The sequence below is a fragment of the Amblyomma maculatum genome, chromosome 4 (assembly GCF_055883805.1).
Source record: "Amblyomma maculatum isolate TAMU_Amacu chromosome 4, ASM5588380v1, whole genome shotgun sequence".
NCBI lineage: Eukaryota > Metazoa > Arthropoda > Arachnida > Ixodida > Ixodidae > Amblyomma > Amblyomma maculatum.
In genome coordinates this window covers 130,735,717-130,754,527 of record NC_139347.1, presented here as the reverse complement: position 1 = coordinate 130,754,527, position 18,811 = coordinate 130,735,717, and the positions used below count along the sequence as shown (strand labels likewise).

At 46.3% G+C, this 18,811-nt stretch overlaps 1 protein-coding gene across 2 annotated transcripts in view; it reads left to right on the top strand.

The window, feature by feature from the left end:
• The first annotated feature begins 3,007 nt into the window (after nucleotides 1–3,007).
• Nucleotides 3,008–18,811, top strand: part of LOC146192588 (uncharacterized) — a 53,456-nt gene continuing 37,652 nt past the window's right edge. Inside the window, exons 1-4 of one of the 2 annotated variants that reach the window (XM_084602485.1) lie at nucleotides 3,008–3,137; nucleotides 4,213–4,332; nucleotides 9,258–9,377; nucleotides 10,052–10,217. In XM_084602485.1, the coding sequence (XP_084458611.1) occupies nucleotides 9,271–9,377; nucleotides 10,052–10,217 (273 nt within the window). In that variant the 5' untranslated portion in view covers nucleotides 3,008–3,137; nucleotides 4,213–4,332; nucleotides 9,258–9,270. Of the gene's footprint in view, nucleotides 3,138–4,212; nucleotides 4,333–8,864; nucleotides 9,378–10,051; nucleotides 10,218–18,811 lie in introns of those variants that run through there. The other variant, XM_084602484.1, reaches the window with a different exon arrangement.

Here is an 18,811-nt window from a genome sequence, read left to right as displayed (position 1 = left end):
CCCGATTGGTGGGCTGGACCCAGGGCACCCGTCCCTGAGCGTACAACTGCGGTGGTGAGGTCACCTTTCCGAGGGCCAGGGGAGTGCTCCCCTCTCCAAGGGCCCCCGTTGTCATCTTCCCGCGCGCGCACAGGCTTTCGGTGCTGATGCCAGCATGTTTTGCCGGACCAGAAACAGGTATGTGTTTGCTCTGCGCCGTGGTCTGGTGCCCCTGTAGGCGATGCTCCGTGCGGGTTTTCCGTGCCCCGCCCTCTCCGCCTAAAAACGCTGCGCAAGCTCCACCAATTTGTTCGCCACTTGTCGGTAATGCACGGTAATGCAGACCATCCCTCGCCAATACTCGGTCTCCTTGCAATCCTGCGGCCTCCACGAATGTGGCACCTATAGATGTACACAACATTTTCAGCTCGGCATTGAGCCGGACAACGCGCGGCCTTGGGTCGACATCCCCAGCACACACCACTGGAAGGGCACATATGACCAAATTCGGCGCATACGGGAACACATCGTCACGAATAGAACTGCACACCACCTCCGGCTCCACACCCTGTAGTATGTCAAACACTCCAACGTGAAGCACCACCAGGGAATCGCGCAGCCGCCCGTGGCTCTGATAACGACGCAGCAAACACTGCGCATCGTGCACCGTCGCCCGTCGGACGTAGCGCCATTTCACGCAGTCTCGAGTGCTCAGCTGGCGGCGAAGGGCTCGCGCCAGGCGTGGGACGTTTGTGTCCCCGATGACACAGATTTCCCGTGAAGTCGGGGCCAGGGCGTCCCCCGCACCCGTACGGGGCATCTTCTGACCAGCACACCTGCCTTCGCTCAAGGTGTTGTCCCTCCGCTTACTTCGGGGCCTGGGCTGCTGGCCGGCAGATGATCTCGTGGTGTCTGGTAGACCACCGCTGCTCGCCGCTGGCGTGATGCCACCCGGAGCAACGATATTCTGCCCGCTTTCTTCAGCAAAGACATTTTAGGCAGTGAACACCTAGGTTTCTTTTCGTAGTATTGTACGAAAAGAAACCTAGATGTTCACTGCCTAAAATGTCCTTCTCAGCCCTGTGAGCCATCCCTTCATAATTGCACTGTCATTGCGAGAAATGTACATCAGTTCACACGCGAAATCGTAGAAGCCGCTCACATTCTAAAGCTAGGTCAAAATTGTGTTAGCACACCCTCAATAGCCCTGACTAAACGCGAGTTAGAATATTTGAACCAGACGCACAGTAGTTTTAATGTTTAGATTCCGGGTACACTCCTCCGCCTCTAGCGGCCTGGCCTTGGTTGTTTTAGGTATTCTGTTTTTAATGCCCTTTTGGTCTTGTAATGCTTTTAATTGTCCTTTTGATTCTTTTATCGCTCTTAATGCCCCTTTTCTGTTTTTTATCGCTCTTAATGCCCCTTTTGGCCTTTTTTCGATTTTAGTTTATGTATCTTCGGATCGTGCCATATTTAACTGTTTTTACCTACATGCTTCCCCGTTTTTCGCTTCTTTATTTTTTATAGCCCTGCCGTTCTGCCTTGCTTTGACCTATATTGTTATCGTGCGCCTTTTAACTTTGCGTTCGGTGTTTTATGCCACGTGCAAACTCAGCAGTTATCAATTCTTTCACGCCCACTTTTCGTACATATATATTGTGTCACTCTCTAATAAAAACCTGTTGAAGTCAGCGCTGTGTTGTCGTTCTCTTCCTGTGTCTTTGTTTTGAAGTGCGCTAGTTTGATTTCAAGATGGGGTCCCTGGTCGGGCGCCAAGTTAGCAGCTTCATCCCCGTGTGTGATCGGTAACCCCCTTGCCTGCTGCGATGCCCGAGCGGCGTCTCGCCGAAGTGTCCTCACCTCCTCCTCCGCCGCGCATAGCCCGGCACTGAGCGCCTCCAACCGCACACACAGCTTGCAAGTAAACGAGACCGCTGCATTGGCTGTCTGAAGATCCTCAAAGTCGGTCTCGTCGAGGTAGACCCATCTCTGGCAGCCGTCGCATTGCTCCATCTGTGCGTCCGTGCGCTCTCGCCCCTTTGAGCTTCGCGCCATCACCGCGCGGGACAACAGGAGAGCCGGTGGAATGAGAGGGAGGAACCGGTGCGGGATGAGGGAGCACTGTTGCTGCGCCGAGCTATGGCCGAGCCTGAGCTAGCCTAGGCCTACATCACTTTTCCCTGCATAGCCGTGCATCCTCCACGATATCACGACAATTCAGCATTTAACGCCGTCTCGCACAAACGTAGCAGGGAGCATGTACAGCTTGGTCACCCAGTCACGCACATTCCAAACTCCCGCACAGGCTATCGTAGCAGACGATCGCAGCGTGCATCCCACGAGCGAGCGCATAGGCAGATTTTAGCCTACGTCGCTGTCGCCATCTCTCGGCTGCCAGCGGCGTAACTTGTCAACGGAGGAGGAGCGGCGGCGACGGCCGCGGAGCGCGGAGTTGACAAGTTGACAGGCACAGAGTGTATAAAGGAGGCTATGATGCTGCTATGAGTAAAACGAGCGACTACTCTATCACATTCTGCGAGTACATTTATTCAGTGAATTCTGCTGGCAGTGACGAGATCGCGCTCCAATTTATCTTCGCAGTTTTACATTTACTGTTGTGTGGTTGATTATACCGGATACACGGCATTAATTATAATTTATTACGCAACTGTCGCTAATAAGTAATCATTAATTAATTAGGCACTAATTTGAAAATATTTAGTGACTTGTAAATATTTAGTGCGAGGGCAAAAGCTGCCCCACGTGTAGGTGGCGCCACAGCATTTTCCGGTCTAGGGTGCCTCGATACCAGGCACCCTATTCCGGTCGCGGGCCGGCCATAGAGAAAGAGACTGGTAAAGAGTAGTACACTATAGTAAAGAGCGGTCACTCGGCGAAAACTGGCCCCAGGAAATGACGCGCGACTTTTTGCGCTGCCGCCGAATGATGGATGGCGGCACCAACGTGCGCATGCGCGGACGCGCGCGCGACGGCACTCGCTGCAGCGGTAGCCCGCCATAGAGAAAGAGGGCCGCCGGAGCAGACGACAAGAAGTTGTCGAAGGGAGCGGCTGTGTGCTCGTGCCTCGCCGCGCTGGTGCGGCACAGACCTCCCGTGGGCTGCTGCGCGGAACGACAGCGGTTTGGAACGACGGCAAGGTGAGCAACGTTTTTTGCTTAACCACGCTGCATTTCAAGCAGTTTACGCTGACCATGCCGGCCGGTGCCAATAAGTTTCGCAGCTCGTGAACAGGCGCGCCGGCGGTTCAGGCGCAGTTCGTTACGCCGTAACTCCGGAGGTTCCCAACCACGGCAAGGTGTAATATGTTGTGTTCCCGCGAAACAGCTTCATTTCGAACAGTTTAGCTCGTCACGCTTGACAAAGTGCCATGTGAAGGCACCAAGGCACGCCGTTGCGCCAAAATGGCGTATTCGCCGGCCGGTGCGGCCATGCTGACGCAGTTTGCCGAACGGCTAGTTTTGCTAAGTGTCGCGTTTAGCAGAGCAACGGTAAAGTGAGAAACGTTTAATTCTTGACTTTCTTGTCAAACTGTGCAGTATTTTAGGCAGTTTACCTCAGTACGGCGGCGACTGCGCTTCACAAAGATCGCGCGTGAAGGGCAAGCTAACGGACATGACAAGGCGTGCTGACCGCCGCGGTGACGTGACATGGCGATTTTGCGAAAGGCTAGTTTTGCGTGGCGTCGCGTTTATCAGGGCAACCGCAAGGTGTGAAATGTTTTTCTTGTCTAACTGCGAGGCATTTTGGGCAGTTTAGCTCAGCACGGTGGTCTGCGCTTCACAAAGTCGCCTATGAAGGGCAAGCCAACATGGCGTGCCCGCCGCCCGCGGTTTTGCGAACGGCTAGTCTTGCGTGGTGTCGCGTTGCATTTCACGGGACAACATTTAAAGGGAGAAATTTTTAATTATGCAGCAAGCTTCATTGCTTCAGCTGTTCAGTGCTCTTGAGGAATATTGTTAGTTTATAGTGGCTGTTATTTCACCCACTGTAGAAATGCATTTTCAGATAGGTTCGGTTAGCCTGCATTTCCTGACCTCTACGTTGCAAGAGTAGCTTTTGTATCAATTTTATGAATCACAGCTTTCTGTTCTGAACCATAACTGCTGCTCACAAAGTCTTCAGTACGCACCCACATGCACAGATGTGTGCGCGGTGCAGTGGCCTTACATTTCATTGCAACCTTCTGCATCATATTAATTCTTTTTCCGACAGCATTGAATGGACCCACGGACTGCAGCCGAAGCACAGCAGATGGACGAGTGAACGGCGTGGCCTTACCCCAAGCGTCAGTACTTCTCTCTGCCCTGAACAATACAAGTTACCCTTGCTAAGGTAGCCGCGACTGGGATTGTGTAGTTTATGTATAATGCCTGTTTTGTTACATATCATTTCCCATAATTCGGAAATCAGCGTTATGCTATTTTTTGTCTCTACCTAAGTGCTGTTTCTCGCCTTATGTATTTTTATTTTTCTGTATTTTGCACATCGCCTAATGTGTGCCAAGTTTTGTCAATGTGTCCGTCTAACATCGGTGGCGTCTCTTGTGTGTTTTATATGCAGCAAAATGTTCATTTCACAAAGCACTTGGCGTCTTTTCTGCGATACTGTTTTGCAAAGGCCGTGGCGCAGCGGCGTTGATGGCGAGTTTAGAGAACTGGGAATCTATTTTTCATGTTATGCATACTGAACATAAAGGAACTCTAGCAGACCGTGTAAAACCGAAATAATGCGCCAAAAGGGCAGGGAAGGCGCAGCGCATTGCTAGCATTCAAATCACGCGCCTTTCAGCAAGAGAGGAAGTAGTTGCCGCCGGCCGCTTCGTGCACTCAAGTCAAATAGGCCGCTGGGCCTTCTAGCCACCATAGCTGGGCCAAACGTTTGCTGGGCCCTATGGGAGTGTTCGCTCTTTACCAATCTCTTTCTCGGCGTCGCGAAAAGTGACGTCACGGCTATAGTGCTCTAGAATATTGGGCAGTGTGACGACCGGCGCCGGAGAGCGGGCCACTTTAGCGATGACAAGAACCGACTCCCGCGAGAGGGCGCGACGTGCAACAGGGGTGCCACGTTCGCCGCTCGGCGCGTAGCGGCCGCGGGATAGCGGGGGTACAGAGGAGGGTTGCAGTTCTCTTTGGAGCGATTTTCAGACGCTACGCAATTAGTGTGATAAATAATAAAGAGGCTACTTATTCCAGGTGCTTAAACTGATCCCTGCCATTCTTTTACGTCTATCGGGAGACATCGTGCGCGCTTGGGTAGTCCTTCGGAGCAGCGCGCGATGTTTGAATCGCTATCTGAAACTCTCAACATTTCTTCCTGCGGACAGTTACAAATCGTCCAGATGAGCAATTTGTACTTAATGTTTGAAATGAAGCATGGTGTTTTGCATTCGTTCTTCCCGTAGGGAAATAAAGGCTGCTGCCCAGGAGCGCTATTAACACGCGGAGAAAAACAGTGTACATGCGAATCTAAGCTTGTGCTTCGTAAGGCCTCTTTAGGAACACTTATTTTTTACAAACCTTATTTACGAACACCTGCTTACATTTTGCAGTTTGCGCTTGTTGATACATAACAACGTTTATCTTATATCGTCAGTAATCTGTAATATATCTCTTTAATCGGTGTTCTTTATGTGCCCTAATCACCGCTTATAGAAATTACAAATACAGTGTGCGAGCAAACACATTTATTCACTACCGTACTAATTTAAAGCACTGTGGTATTTACCGGCAAAAAAAAAAAAAAGGTATACGCGACTCAAGCATTTATTCTTTGTTCGTGATTAACAATTACCGTATATCGCGGACATTTGTTTGCGTGCCACTAACCAAAGGGTGAACCAGCTGCTTAGATGAAAAAAAACAAAAAGTCAAGTACAGCTGGGGCATTACTTGAAATAAAATATGAAAAATTAAACCCGTCACATACGTACCCGTCACATAGTGGGCACTTGAGTGCGGACGCTTTACTGGCATCAAACGGTACAGAGCAAATAAACAAAAATAAAAACACTGATAATTGCGCGTCGAATTGGCAGGTATGATGATGCAGTTCTTAGCGCGCACCGAGAGAAAGCGGAAAAATGCGAAAAAGATGACGAGCACCTAATACGCAAGCAACTAATATAATGCCGAAATCAAATGCGGACATAATGCGTGTTTATTCTTTGAGTGTGTGGTATGGGGGAAATATGAGTAATCGACTGGATATACTTGCAACTACTGCTTACCGGACTATATATAATCGGGCTACTTACCGCAAGTGCTCTTTGCAGTACTAACCAGACTATAATTGTTAACAAGATTGATATTACACGTGAAATACTTCCAAGAGATTTTAATTATTTTCCCTTTGGGAACTCTTGTCGTGATTCGCTTACTTCGCAAAGAGCGAAGCCGCAAAAACACATTAAATTTCATTGCTTCAAGTGGGAGCTTTTCTGGTGCTCCAAGTAGGTAAACTTTTTGAACCTTCACATTTTACAGGAAGTTTGCAATATCTGAAGTGCAAAGCAGTCGAAAAGGACCGTGCATCCGAGCCAAATTTTTGAGTAAATTGCGACCTAGCTTCGAACCTATGACGCTATTTTTGTTCGTGGTAAGAAACCATGCCGGCCTCACAACCTCTCTTTCGCAGAAGAATGATCTAGCGGAAGCGAATTAAGCGTACCCTATAGTCTCTGCGTCCTCTATTTTCCGTCGTTATTTCTTTTTCAAAGCTATTCATTTTTTTTTGTATGTACATAAAACAGGACTAGAGCGATCTTCTGGAGGCAATGACTTGCATATTACCGGTGGCTTGCGCACCCTAAAATGGAAATATTTTCTGGAACAATTAGGTCATTGTTAAACTATAACGCATTGAGATTAAATGTTTTAAGTATAGCGCATATCTCTGGGTATTTATAAAGCTACCCGTTACAACGATGTTTCAGCTTATGGAGAGAAAAGAAAATGGTGTGTTCTTAGAATAGTGTACAGTTTCAAAAACTGTTGTCTCTTAAATTTCGACGCTTATATCTTTATACGCGTTCGATTGCAACCTGTTTGGGCACTGCTTTCCTCTTCCCGGGCCTTCATTTGGTTCTTATGCTCGGTTGTTTCCTCTTTTTTTTTTGTTTTTAATATATCTCCATTTTTCTTCGTCTTCAGCTGCCTGCATTCTTCGTCATGCGTTTGCCGTGCCGCACGAAAATTCTGAACCTTTGTTCACATTCGCGGTCGCTCTTTTCACGGCGCTGCGTGCCTTCCACCAACCCCTTCCTCCCTCCCTGGTAGGCGACACGTTTTTTTTTATTTTCCTGTGAAGCCTTTAACTCCCACTTCTTCCACCTTTCCTGATCCACTGTGTTCCGTTATGTTATTCAGTAGACAGTTGGCGTGGTATCGTTCGTTTTTCATGTCCTTACTTTACTATATATCCTGCCTCCATGCGGGGTAGTCCACATTTAATTCATTCCAACTGAATGCCGACTTCTCTTGTGGCTTCAGTGACGTACTGTGGTCGGCATAGTTGGCGTGAAAAACAACGGAATATACCATTTTGGACTGTTTTGATAATAGGGTTACTGTGACCAGTTTTAGTCAGCGCTCGAACGCACGTGTTGTAGGTTTCACTTCTTCATACATCCTGCCTCCACACAGCCCTCTTTTCAAAATGACTACATTTCTGGGCGTGAATTAGATGCTTTAGGAATACTAAAGCAAGCTGTACAGCGGCCGTGGCTGTACGGCGAGTGAAGCGTTCTGTGCGAGTCGTACGCGGGCCCTCTCCAAGCTGTTTTCTTCGGAGCCAACTCCTGTCATGTTACTTCCCCGAGGTGTTGCCGACGGCCAAAATGAAAGATAAATTAGGTGATTGCTAACAGTACTGAGCGCCGTTAACCGGCATATTTGTAAAATCTTGTTGCGAACAGCTCGAGACGACGCATAAGCAAACAAGAACGTACAGTCCGCGCGGTATTTGCCCCGCCGGACAGCGCGCATACGTGGGCGCCCGGACGGCTGACACACCCATAGAGTTTCTTACTCTTACCTAGAGGGAAAGCTGTGCTGCTGTCTATGGGCGTTTACATGGAGTTTCCAGACGGCCAGTTCAGCCACCATGGGCGCTCAAAGCATCATGGGCCGGTGAGCTACCGAGTGCAGAACTACAACTTTTGGCCAAAACTAATGCAAAGATAAACGTTGTTCTACCATAAATAATGCCCTAAGATTGAATATTGTGACTATAAATTGTAAAGAGAGAGAGAAACAGCATGTCAGTGTGATATTTATCCAATATAAGCGATGGCTCTTTCTCCTATTGGCTTAGTTTTGAGCAGCACAAATACCAATATTTCGCACTTAATAGGCAAACTTTGAAATAAAAAAAATGTTATGAAAATATTTATCGTTGCGCCATCACTTAAGGAAGTTTTTAGTGGAATTTCGGGAAACAGAAACCATTTATTGGCGACGTGTGCTTTTGCGCCTTCGCTACTATTGCTTTCGCGGTCTATGTACGCACCTTCAGATGATGATGATGACGAAAAAGAAACATCGCAGTAACGCCACTCCACGTACCCGAGAAACACCGACTGTCCCGCAACAAGTAGCACACCGGCCCATGATTCTTAGCGCGCCCATGGTGGCTGAAGTGCAGCGCCCTCAGCTTTCCCTCTAGTTAGTGTGAGGAACTCTATGGACACACCACTTGCTGGTGGCGCCCTCTGCGCTGCGGCGCCTCCGTCATCGCAAAAGCGGCCCCTCGCTCCCATGCATTTCGCGGGGAAGAGAAATATATTTCTTTTAATTTTTTGGCTAGGCGGCGCAAGTTGCCGTCCGATACAAAGGGCAGAGCCACTATCATCCATCCATCATCCATTTAGCACTATATCACGGCCTCGGTTTTTTTCCTTGCTCCATGTGTGCGGTAGTTTGCGTTTCAACTCCCGCCTTTCTCTCATAGTACATGTGGTATCGAGGCGTGCAGCGTGCTTTTGTTGTGGTTCGTCGTTATTCAACGCTGTCACAAGCAGTGCCGAATGCATCTATCGGTATTTTAGCGAAAATTAATCACCGGGTGGCTGAAGTCACGAGGGAAATGTTTTTTTAAGTCTTTTAACTGTTGCAGGCCGCTGCGCTAGACCGCGCGAATTCAAAGCCAACGTTTTTGTTCATCGTGCCACTCATCGCGTTTTTACCTAGGCGATAATTAAATCGCTGTGACAGCGCTCGTTTCTTGCCCAGAGCGGTTCCCTTATGGTTTTTCGCTGTCAGCGGTTGAACCTGCATGCAGCATGTAGCCGACCTGGGCAAAGGCGTTCATTGCGGACGTTGGACCAAGATCCTGCATTGTACTCGTAAAGGTGTGCCCGAGCGTAATACTTTTTTGTTCAGGTAAGCCCAACTGCTTTACTCCATTGTGCCTAGTGCGTGCACCTCATTGCTCAGCTGTCTTGTTAGCTGTAAGCGTTTTTAAAGCTAAAGCTTTTTTCGCATAGCTATAAGAGTTTTGTGATCAGAAAAGTGCTTTTTGACCGGCCATTGCTATAAGAGTGCTGCTGCTGTTGTGGTATTTTCTCATTTGTGGGTTGTGTACTCTTTGAATTCACCAATTGCAGAACATTGGTTATATATATTTCAGTGAGGTGATAATTTTCATCTCATGCATAGTTTGATGATGCTAGCAATTTTGATTTGAGTAAGTTTGTGGTTCATTGCAGAATAACTCTTCTGAATTCTTTGTTATGATATAAAAGTATACTGTCTGATAGACGATTAAGTGTTTCAGTGTGTGTAATCCTCTTGAAATCGATTATTTCAGCTTGATCAGTGCAGCCTGATCAATTTGGTCTCAAAAAGGGAAGAAATTTACTGATTTAAATGCACTTAAGGAGCTGCCTTCTTAAACATGTGGTTGCTAGCAGAGCAATGAAACAACTTGCAGTTATGGTTCACCCAAACAGCTTTGCTTTAAATTGTTGAAAATTCTATAACTAGATTCCTCTGGCATCGAATCCTGCTGCTAACTTTGGGCTTGTGTTGTGGTGTCTGAAATCTGATGTTGACAGCAAGATGGCTGCCCCCACCGAGTGGAAGACCGTCTCTGCATACGCAGCCTACTTAGCCAACCTTCTTCCCAAGAGGCCCTCAGCTGCCAGGCTGGCCGTGGAGCTGCGCATGCTTCGCTCCCCATTTACCCAGACTCGTATCCTTCTTCCACTTCACTGCACTGCGGTAAGGCATTGTAAATTTTTTCAAAGTGTCTAAAGGTACGTTCGACGTATCCATTCGATTCTCATAAAGATACGGTGGACGTCGATATACAGGCTCATGGCTATATGCACGTCGAACGCGGCCACATTCCGCTTGCTAGCTTGCTGCGCGTGAATGAATCTTATCCTCTATGATATCAGCTAGCCGCGACTCTCGATGAGGTGCTATGAAGAGTGCATCCGTTCTAACATTGATCACGGTCTTCAGTTAGGGTTGTGTACGGCAAGCATCGCTGTCACGCACATAGCTGCAGGCGATGCTACGTACTGCACCAGCTCCACCAGCTGGCATCGAGATACGCACATTCACGAGCAGCTTTCGCTTCGCACTAAACTATCACCTCGATCTGCCCGTAATGCGAGCGAGCTATTCCTAGCATTTACGCTGTCTTAGGTCCTGCATTGACCGAAGATCTAGCGCCGGCACAACACACACGCACCTCGCCCTGCAGAACATTCGGCAGTCCAAAGTATGTATATGAAATGGCATTATGCTCGTTCCTCACACGCAGACAGAGGAAACAGGATGTTTCTGGCTAAATTCTTCGTTTAAATTCTACCTCAGAGCCGTGGCAGAAGACATGCCGAATCTACTAGAGGCCTGTGCTGCTATTGCGGCGAGCTGCACATCGACTCGTCGAGGCGAAGACCTACTGCACCGCACAGCAAGAGTGCACAACCGGAAAGCCGGAAGCGCGAGTGATCCGAATTCCCTGTGAACAGCAATGTTCTTTAGTATTTAGGGGAAGACTAGACTAAAGTGCTTAGCCTGCATCTTTTTCTTGTCGTTGAATTTTGCGTACATGTAGTTTAAACCCCCGCATGCTCGAGGTTAGCGTGACCCGACTGAACGGCCGCGCAGCTTCGAAACGATCGGGATCGATATGCATGCATCGCCGGACTTAGGTACGCGGTAGAAAATCTGCGCTGCACATTTTGTTGCAGAAGCTGACTCTTGGAATTTTGCAGAGTGCGCCATGCAAGTGATAGTTGCTACAACCACGCATCCATGTTCCAACGGCTGGCCTACCCCGAGGCGCATAAATGTTCAACCGTGGACGTATCAATGATCGAAGAGAGGACAAATTTTCACAATATTGAGCGCGAAATCGATAGCTACCAGTGCTCAGTGTTAGAGAAATTCTGCCTTGATCATGCGCAATTCAGTGTTTCAGGTGTGGTCAGTAGCTATAAGTTTGAACAGTTCGCCTGTCAAGTCAGCGGCGCCAGCGATGGACCGGCGGAGTGATTTTCCACGCTACACCGCTGTCTAGCTAGAAAGCCTACCTAGGCGGCGTTTCACATTCAGCTGCTTTTTGTGGGCCCCGTAAATGAAAGCAACGCCTTCAGAAATGCGTTGCATGTTCAAAAATGTATTCTCTTCAACAGTTTCATTCCAGGCTGTCAAAGCAGGCGAACGTTGATAAAACAGTTGAGCACTCCAGTCTTTAGAAATCTGTAGAATCGCCTTCAGTTTGTAAAATTATTGGAATAGGTCACTTTCCGATCGCTGGGACATAGACCCTCATGACAGTGCTTTCACGTGAATAAGGACCACACCAGACCGAAAGCTTGTCTCATATAACATAGCTAACCAAGGTATACCTTACAGCATTTGTGTTGATTTTTATGGTGCATAAGCGACTAATGCTGCCATGCACCAAGAACAAGGTTTAATGTATTTATTTTGTGTGTAATGACTAAAATGTTCTTTAGGATGTAGCTTGTTTAGGAACATTTTAGGAAACCAAAAATGCAGGAAATTTGCACGTCTCTCCTAGGATCATGCTGGGATGGAAAGGGATCTGTTGCAAAATTGTACAAAATGTTTCCTCTTATTTTCTCGACTCTGGCGCACGTGTAAGATATGGTTTATTGTTAGTTCATCTCCACACTCCTTGCATATTGGTTTGTCCTCTTTTATAAGTATGAAGCTGCGTGTGAGGTGTAGGTATGTGTTTTGTGAAGATGACTTAAAATGTCCTCCATGCTGTATTTTTGATGACTGCATGATTTCCATTCCTCGATGACAGGTTTGACAAGTATAGTTTGTAGTTTATTTCAATGTTTCAAAAATCCTGCCATTTCACTCTCACTTTTCTTAGTACAAGCTTCTTGGTATCTTCATGCAGCATATTCACCCTCAGTAATTTAGCATTGCGGCAAGGTAACCTGGTTATTTCTTTTAGTCACATTTCAAGACAGCTGTCCCGATTTCATAAAGTGTAGGGTTTCTGATGACAGGAACTCCTTGGAAGTCATAGAAATAAATGAGATCCACAATCATGAGCTATCTAGGGTATGCATATACATGTCCATCACTCAGTGGAATGGTGTCAGTACGCTGTTAGAACAGGTCTTGTGGTAACAACCATTGTCGGAGGTGGTCCTTTAATGGGCATTGAAATGCTATGTAACTACAGGTACTGATAGAACTCTTGATCATGTTATGTGATGATGAGATCCTTGCATGCATATAGGTATACATTTCAGAATCTGCAGTGCACCACTTGACCATTTGCCACCAGTTTGTGTGAAAATGTATTTTTCATGCATGTTAACCAGTACTTAACAGATGATCCCTGTGCACAAGCCAAAAGTGCCACGAACCAAATGTCACGAGGCCACACGACATGGCAGGAGTTGTTAAGTCAAGCTTACAAAGTTATATTTGAAATATGTTCTGGGGGGAAAAGGGGATCCTGGTGGTTGAGCCGATGCCGAGTGTTCGGACCGTTAAGGCCCCTCGGCGGAGGCAACACACCACTTTGGCCCACGCTTCCCATAGACGGCACCTCCGGGCTGACCCACCCGGGGGAAATCGGCAGTCGCCTTTTCCTGTCCTCCCCTCCATCTTTCACTTTCCTGTCATCTATCCTACAACTCTCCTGTCCTCTACTCTCTTCTTGGTTTTTTCCTTACTTCCCGGCGGCGAGGGTTAACCTTGTGTGGCTGACTACCCTGAGTTGAGCCATATTAGGTTATAGTTAAGGTATACAGCTGGCGTGGGCAGGGCTTTTTTTAGGCACCTGTCCCGTCCCCTTGTTGGACTCCATGGTGGGTGGCTGGTACCATAACCGAACAATAAAATAAATTTTATGGCTTCTTCCATTTCTGCAACTGATCGCCCTCCCGCCAAGAGAGGGTGCACCGATGTGACGAACAAGTTTTTCACTAAAACTGTAAACAGCTTCCTCCGCTTTCATGTCATTCACTCTGAACAAGCAGAAAAAACTGCCCGTCAAGTCTCACCGTTCCTTGTGACAAAGACTCTCACAGACACAATAGGTCCAGGCTACAAAGTCAAAAAGCTACCAAATGGTGACCTAAGAGAAGTGCTGTACAACCACCAGTGCGAAAAGCTAGCAGCTGTTACATCATTCGGTGACGTCCCTGTCACAATCTCACCACACCGCTCACTCAATACAGTTCGTGGGGTCATTTCAGATAATGACCTCAAGTTTCTGACCGAAGAATTGCTCGAAGGACTCAAGGACCAAAATGTCATCAACGTTTATCGAATCAAGATCAGGCGAGACAACAAAGAGATCCAAACTAAGCACATCGTCTTGACATTTGCGCTGAGCACCCTTCCCGACTCCGTTGAAGTAGGATACACAAAGCTGCAACTCAGACTGTACATACCTAACCCACGTCGCTGTTATAACTGCCAGAGATATGGCCACAGCTCCCAGAGCTGCCGAGGCCGACTCACCTGCACAAAATGTGCCTCAAATGAACATGCCACTGACAACTGCCAAACTGAACCAAACCTTTGCGTAAACTGTGAGGGCAACCACCCAGCATACTCAAGATCCTGCCCAACATGCGAGGAGAGGCGAGAAAGCGACTTTCATTGGTCCAAAGCCCAACTTAGTCCGTTGTGACGCAACAGGGCGCAGCGTCACAGCGTGCTTCGGCACCCGCCCAGGTCACGGGTAGTGACCCTGGTGTGGAGCCATCTGCGCCCACGGTGGCTGCAGCTGGCGCTGCTCCACCATCCCCAAAGCAGGCTTCGCGACCTTCCAGGTCTGCGGGGCCCAAGGCCTCTTCTCACACGGGGAGGCCTACTTCAAGCGTTCCGGTGTGTTGTCCGCGGTCATCCAGCATGTCTGAGGACGCGATGGACACGACAACACAGGGTAGTCCTGTGCCATCATGTGAAAGACGGCGGGACTCCTTAGAGCGTGCAAAAAAGGACAAGGCCCGAATCACGGGGCCAAAAACAACGTAGTCTCTATTTTACTCGTATAGCTTAATATGGCTTTTGTAATAAACTGGAATTGCAGGGGACTGCTTAATAACTTAAGCGACATAAAAGACATTTTAGCAACATATTCACCTGTGGTCTTATGTCTGCAGGAAACAAACCTGAGTCCTCTACATGTGAATATTCTTAAAAAATACAAAGTCTTCCGCCGTGATCGAGAGCAGGCATGCAGGCTCTCGGGCGGTGTTGCCATCATAGTTAAAAACAATATTGCAGCTCGTGAACACAGGCTCAAAACTCGGCTAGAAGCAGTAGCTGCCACACTTATCACGTATAAAACAATCACAATTTGCAGTATTTATATAGAGCCACACTTAAAAATAACAATCCATGATATCGAAGACCTTTTCAGCCAACTGCCAGATCCATGCGTAGTAGTTGGCGATTTTAACGCCAACTCTTCTTTCTGGGGCAGTGGACAAAAGACTGCAGGGAGGCAAAGAAAAAACAAAATAAGGCGTGGAGTATATTTCGCAGGTACCCCACACAAGAAAATCTCCTAATTTTTAAAAAGGCTAGAGCTAAAGCACGCTGTGTACGTCGTACGGCTGAAAAAGCTTCATGGCAGCATTACATCTCTTCTATAAACAGTCATATAACATCCAAGGATATGTGGGCACAAGTAAATAAATTAAATGGCAAGTACTCCCCGTTTACAGTTCCTCTCCTTACAGACCCAAATACCCAGACAAGCATTCAAGAGCAAGTGGACATTTTAGGTGAACATTTTTTCATGGTATCTAGCTCATCACATTATTCAGAATCATTTTTAAAGTATAAAAGCCAAGCAGAAAGACAGAAATTACCTACTACTGGCAGCGTTCACGAATCATACAACAGTCCCTTACACTACAAGAAATAAACACAGTTCTCTCTTCCGGCAAACGTACAGCACCAGGCCCAGATGAAATACACTATCAAATGCTAGCCAGTCTTTCTGAATCCTCAGTTGAAGCACTCTTAAAATTTTTAACAAGGTATGGATGTCAGGAGAAATACCGCAGGCCTGGAAGAAAGCCATTATTGTTCCGTTACTGAAACATGGAAAGCCGCCAACATCCCCAAGCAGTTATAGGCCCATAGCACTAACGAGTTGTATCGCTAAATCGTTTGAAAGTGTTCTAAATATCAGGCTCATGTTTACACTTGAATCTCGCAAACTTCTCAACACCCGCCAATGTGGATTTAGAAAAGGATGTTCGACAACTGATCATCTTGTGCGCTTGGAAAATACGGTACGAGAAGCATTTATACGCAGACAACACTGCCTTGCCGTATTTTTTGATTTAGAAAAAGCTTATGACACGACGTGGAGGTATGGAATCCTACGTGACCTGGGAGACCTTGGCATCCGCGGCAGAATGTAAAAATGCTTGAAAGAGTTTTTGTCCGACCGTTCTTTCCAAGTTCGTCTCGGTGCTACTCTGTCAAAACGTTTCACTCAGGAGAATGGTGTCCCTCAGGGGTGCATCTTGAGTACCACGCTGTTGGTAGTAAAAATGAACTCCATAGTAAAAATAATCCCAACGACCATCATGCATTCAGTCTATGTCGATGACCTACAAATAGCATGTACATCCTCTAATGTATCAACGTGTGAGAGACAAATTCAATTAACAGTGAATAAACTAGCGACATGGGCAGATAGAAATGGTTTCAGGTTCTCTGCACAGAAATCAATAGCCGTTTTACTCTCGCTTAGACGAGGTTTGCAAGTGGACCCTGCAGTTTACCTCAATGACATTGCTCTCCCAGTAAAACACGAACATAATTTTCTAGGCATTACTTTCGACAGAAAGCTTACTTTCCTCCCCCACATAAACACCCTTAAAAAGAAAGCCTCCCAATCTTTAAATATACTTAAAGTGCTGTCACGTAAACGCTGGGGATCCGACAGGACATGCCTTCTGCAGATTTATCGTTCAGTTGTACGTTCGAGCTTGGACTACGGTTGCATAGTCTACGGTTCCGCAAGACCCTCATACCTAAAACGACTAGACCCAGTCCACAACCTAGGTCTGCGTCTTTCGACAGGGGCATACAGGACGTCGCCTGTGCGAAGTCTGTATGTAGAAACCAACGAACCATCTCTTGAGGACAGAAGAACCATGCTAACTTGTTCATACATTCTTAGGATCCGTTCGCTACCAACACACCTCTGCTACCCCATAGTAACAAAGTGCCCGTCCAGAACCCTGTTTAACAACAAACCGCAAGCAGTCAGACCCCTCCTCCTCCGCTTTGAACAGATGTGCGAAGAAATAAAAATACTCGATACACTCCCCGACACTGCACAATGCCCTGATCCATTACCCCCTTGGTATAAATTTCCCTGTGTATGCGACCTTACTTTAACACAGTTTGACAAACAACAAACTCCACACGAACACATATTACAAGAATTCCTGACATTAGAGGAAAAATACAAAGACCACAATACATTTTATATCGATGGTTCTAAAACGACCTCATATGTTGGTAGTGGTGTCTTAGAAAACAATCGCCAGAAAACAGTTAGGTTGCCCAATTGTGCATCAGTGTTCACTGCAGAAAGTTATGCCATATCCATAGCTGTGGAAAAAATAATAAAATGCAATATTGAAAAGAGTATAATCTACACTGACTCCCTCAGCTTAATTACAGCATTACACTCTAAAAATGCAACAGAACCTTTAGTGGGAAAAATAATACATTGTATAACATCAGCCGAAACACGAGGTTACAAAATTAAATTCTGCTGGGTACTTAGCCATGTCGGAATCGTAGGTAACGAGACAGCTGACGAATGTGCAGCAGCTGCCCGAAAAGCAAAAATAGAAAAGGTAAATGTACCACGCAAAGATGTTTTGAAATTCATACAAAAAAAAGCTCAGGGAAAAATGGCAAGCCTCATGGAAAAATGAAATAAACAACAAACTACACGTCGTGAAACCAGTTGTCGAAGAATGGAAGTCATGCAGTCACCAGAAATGCTTCATGGAGGTAATATTATGTCGCCTTCGAATAGGACACACACATCTTACTCATAGTTTCATTCTCAAAAAAGAAGATGAACCCATATGTGAAGACTGTGGACATGGACTGACGATAAACCACATTTTAATTTCATGTAAAAAACTCTAAAAGCTACGGAAAAAGCATTTCACTCAATTTTACACCGAACAGATAGCATTCCATCCATCACTTCTCCTAGGAGAGAATGCAATTGTAGACATTTCATGTGTTTTTAGTTTCTTAGAAGAAACATCTTTCCTGAACAAGCTATGATATCTTAACACTTCATTCCTTCTAAAAAAAAAAAAAAATTAATATACCTTGTGCTTGGCACATGATAGCCTGAGTTGCTTATGCGCCATAAAACACAACACAATACAATGCAATACAAATATGTTCTGGGACGTTTCAGCTCCAATTAAGAAAGGTTGAAGCTTACAGAGGTCTATGCCAGGTTGTCTATCACCTAACAGGGCAGCCTACGACCGTATGCTAATGAGTATATCTGAGATAACAGAGACATGAATTAAGGAATTAGTAATTATGTTTGTAGCAAAGGGCATGTAAATTAACTGGAATCCACCGTGGGATCTGCAGACAAGAACCATTAATGCTGGCACACCATACCCTTACAGGTGGAGACTAGGAGTCTCCCTAATTTTTTTTTCTGCTCAAAGCTTGTCATTTCCTTCGTTCTTCCAGATGAGGGAGATGTGAAAATGATAGCATCAAAAATTCTAGAGACCATCGTTAACAAGGATGCTGATCCCAACAGCATAAAAAGGAATTTCAGAAAAGATGGGTGACTAGTAATGCTGGCAACAGTTGAAGCTAAGTGGAAAGGCATGAAATTGAAATGCAACATATGCAGAGATATGTTGCGAGACGACCAGTCTGTGGTGTGCGACATCTGTCTACGTTAGTTTCATCAAGTGATTGGTCAAAGCAGATGGGGCTTGTGGTTTTGTGATAAGTGCAGTGTAGTAGCATAGATGCAACCTTGCCCATTAATAATTGGAGTGGAGTAAGTGCATTGTTTTGTTTTGTAAGATGTTCATGGTTTCCATGCAAACATTATGGGAATTTTTTTCTTAGAGAATGTTTGCTGAAATGTGAATATAATGTGCAATAAAACTAGTGTTTTCTTGCTATTTACTTTTCCTTGTATACATTAGTTCTGTGAAGAAAACCACAGGCTAGAAGGAAATGTAATGGCATGCATTTTGATACTTGGCCCCGTTGTGCTGGCTTAGTAGTTAGAGTGCTTGGCTGCTGAACCCAAAGATGCAGAT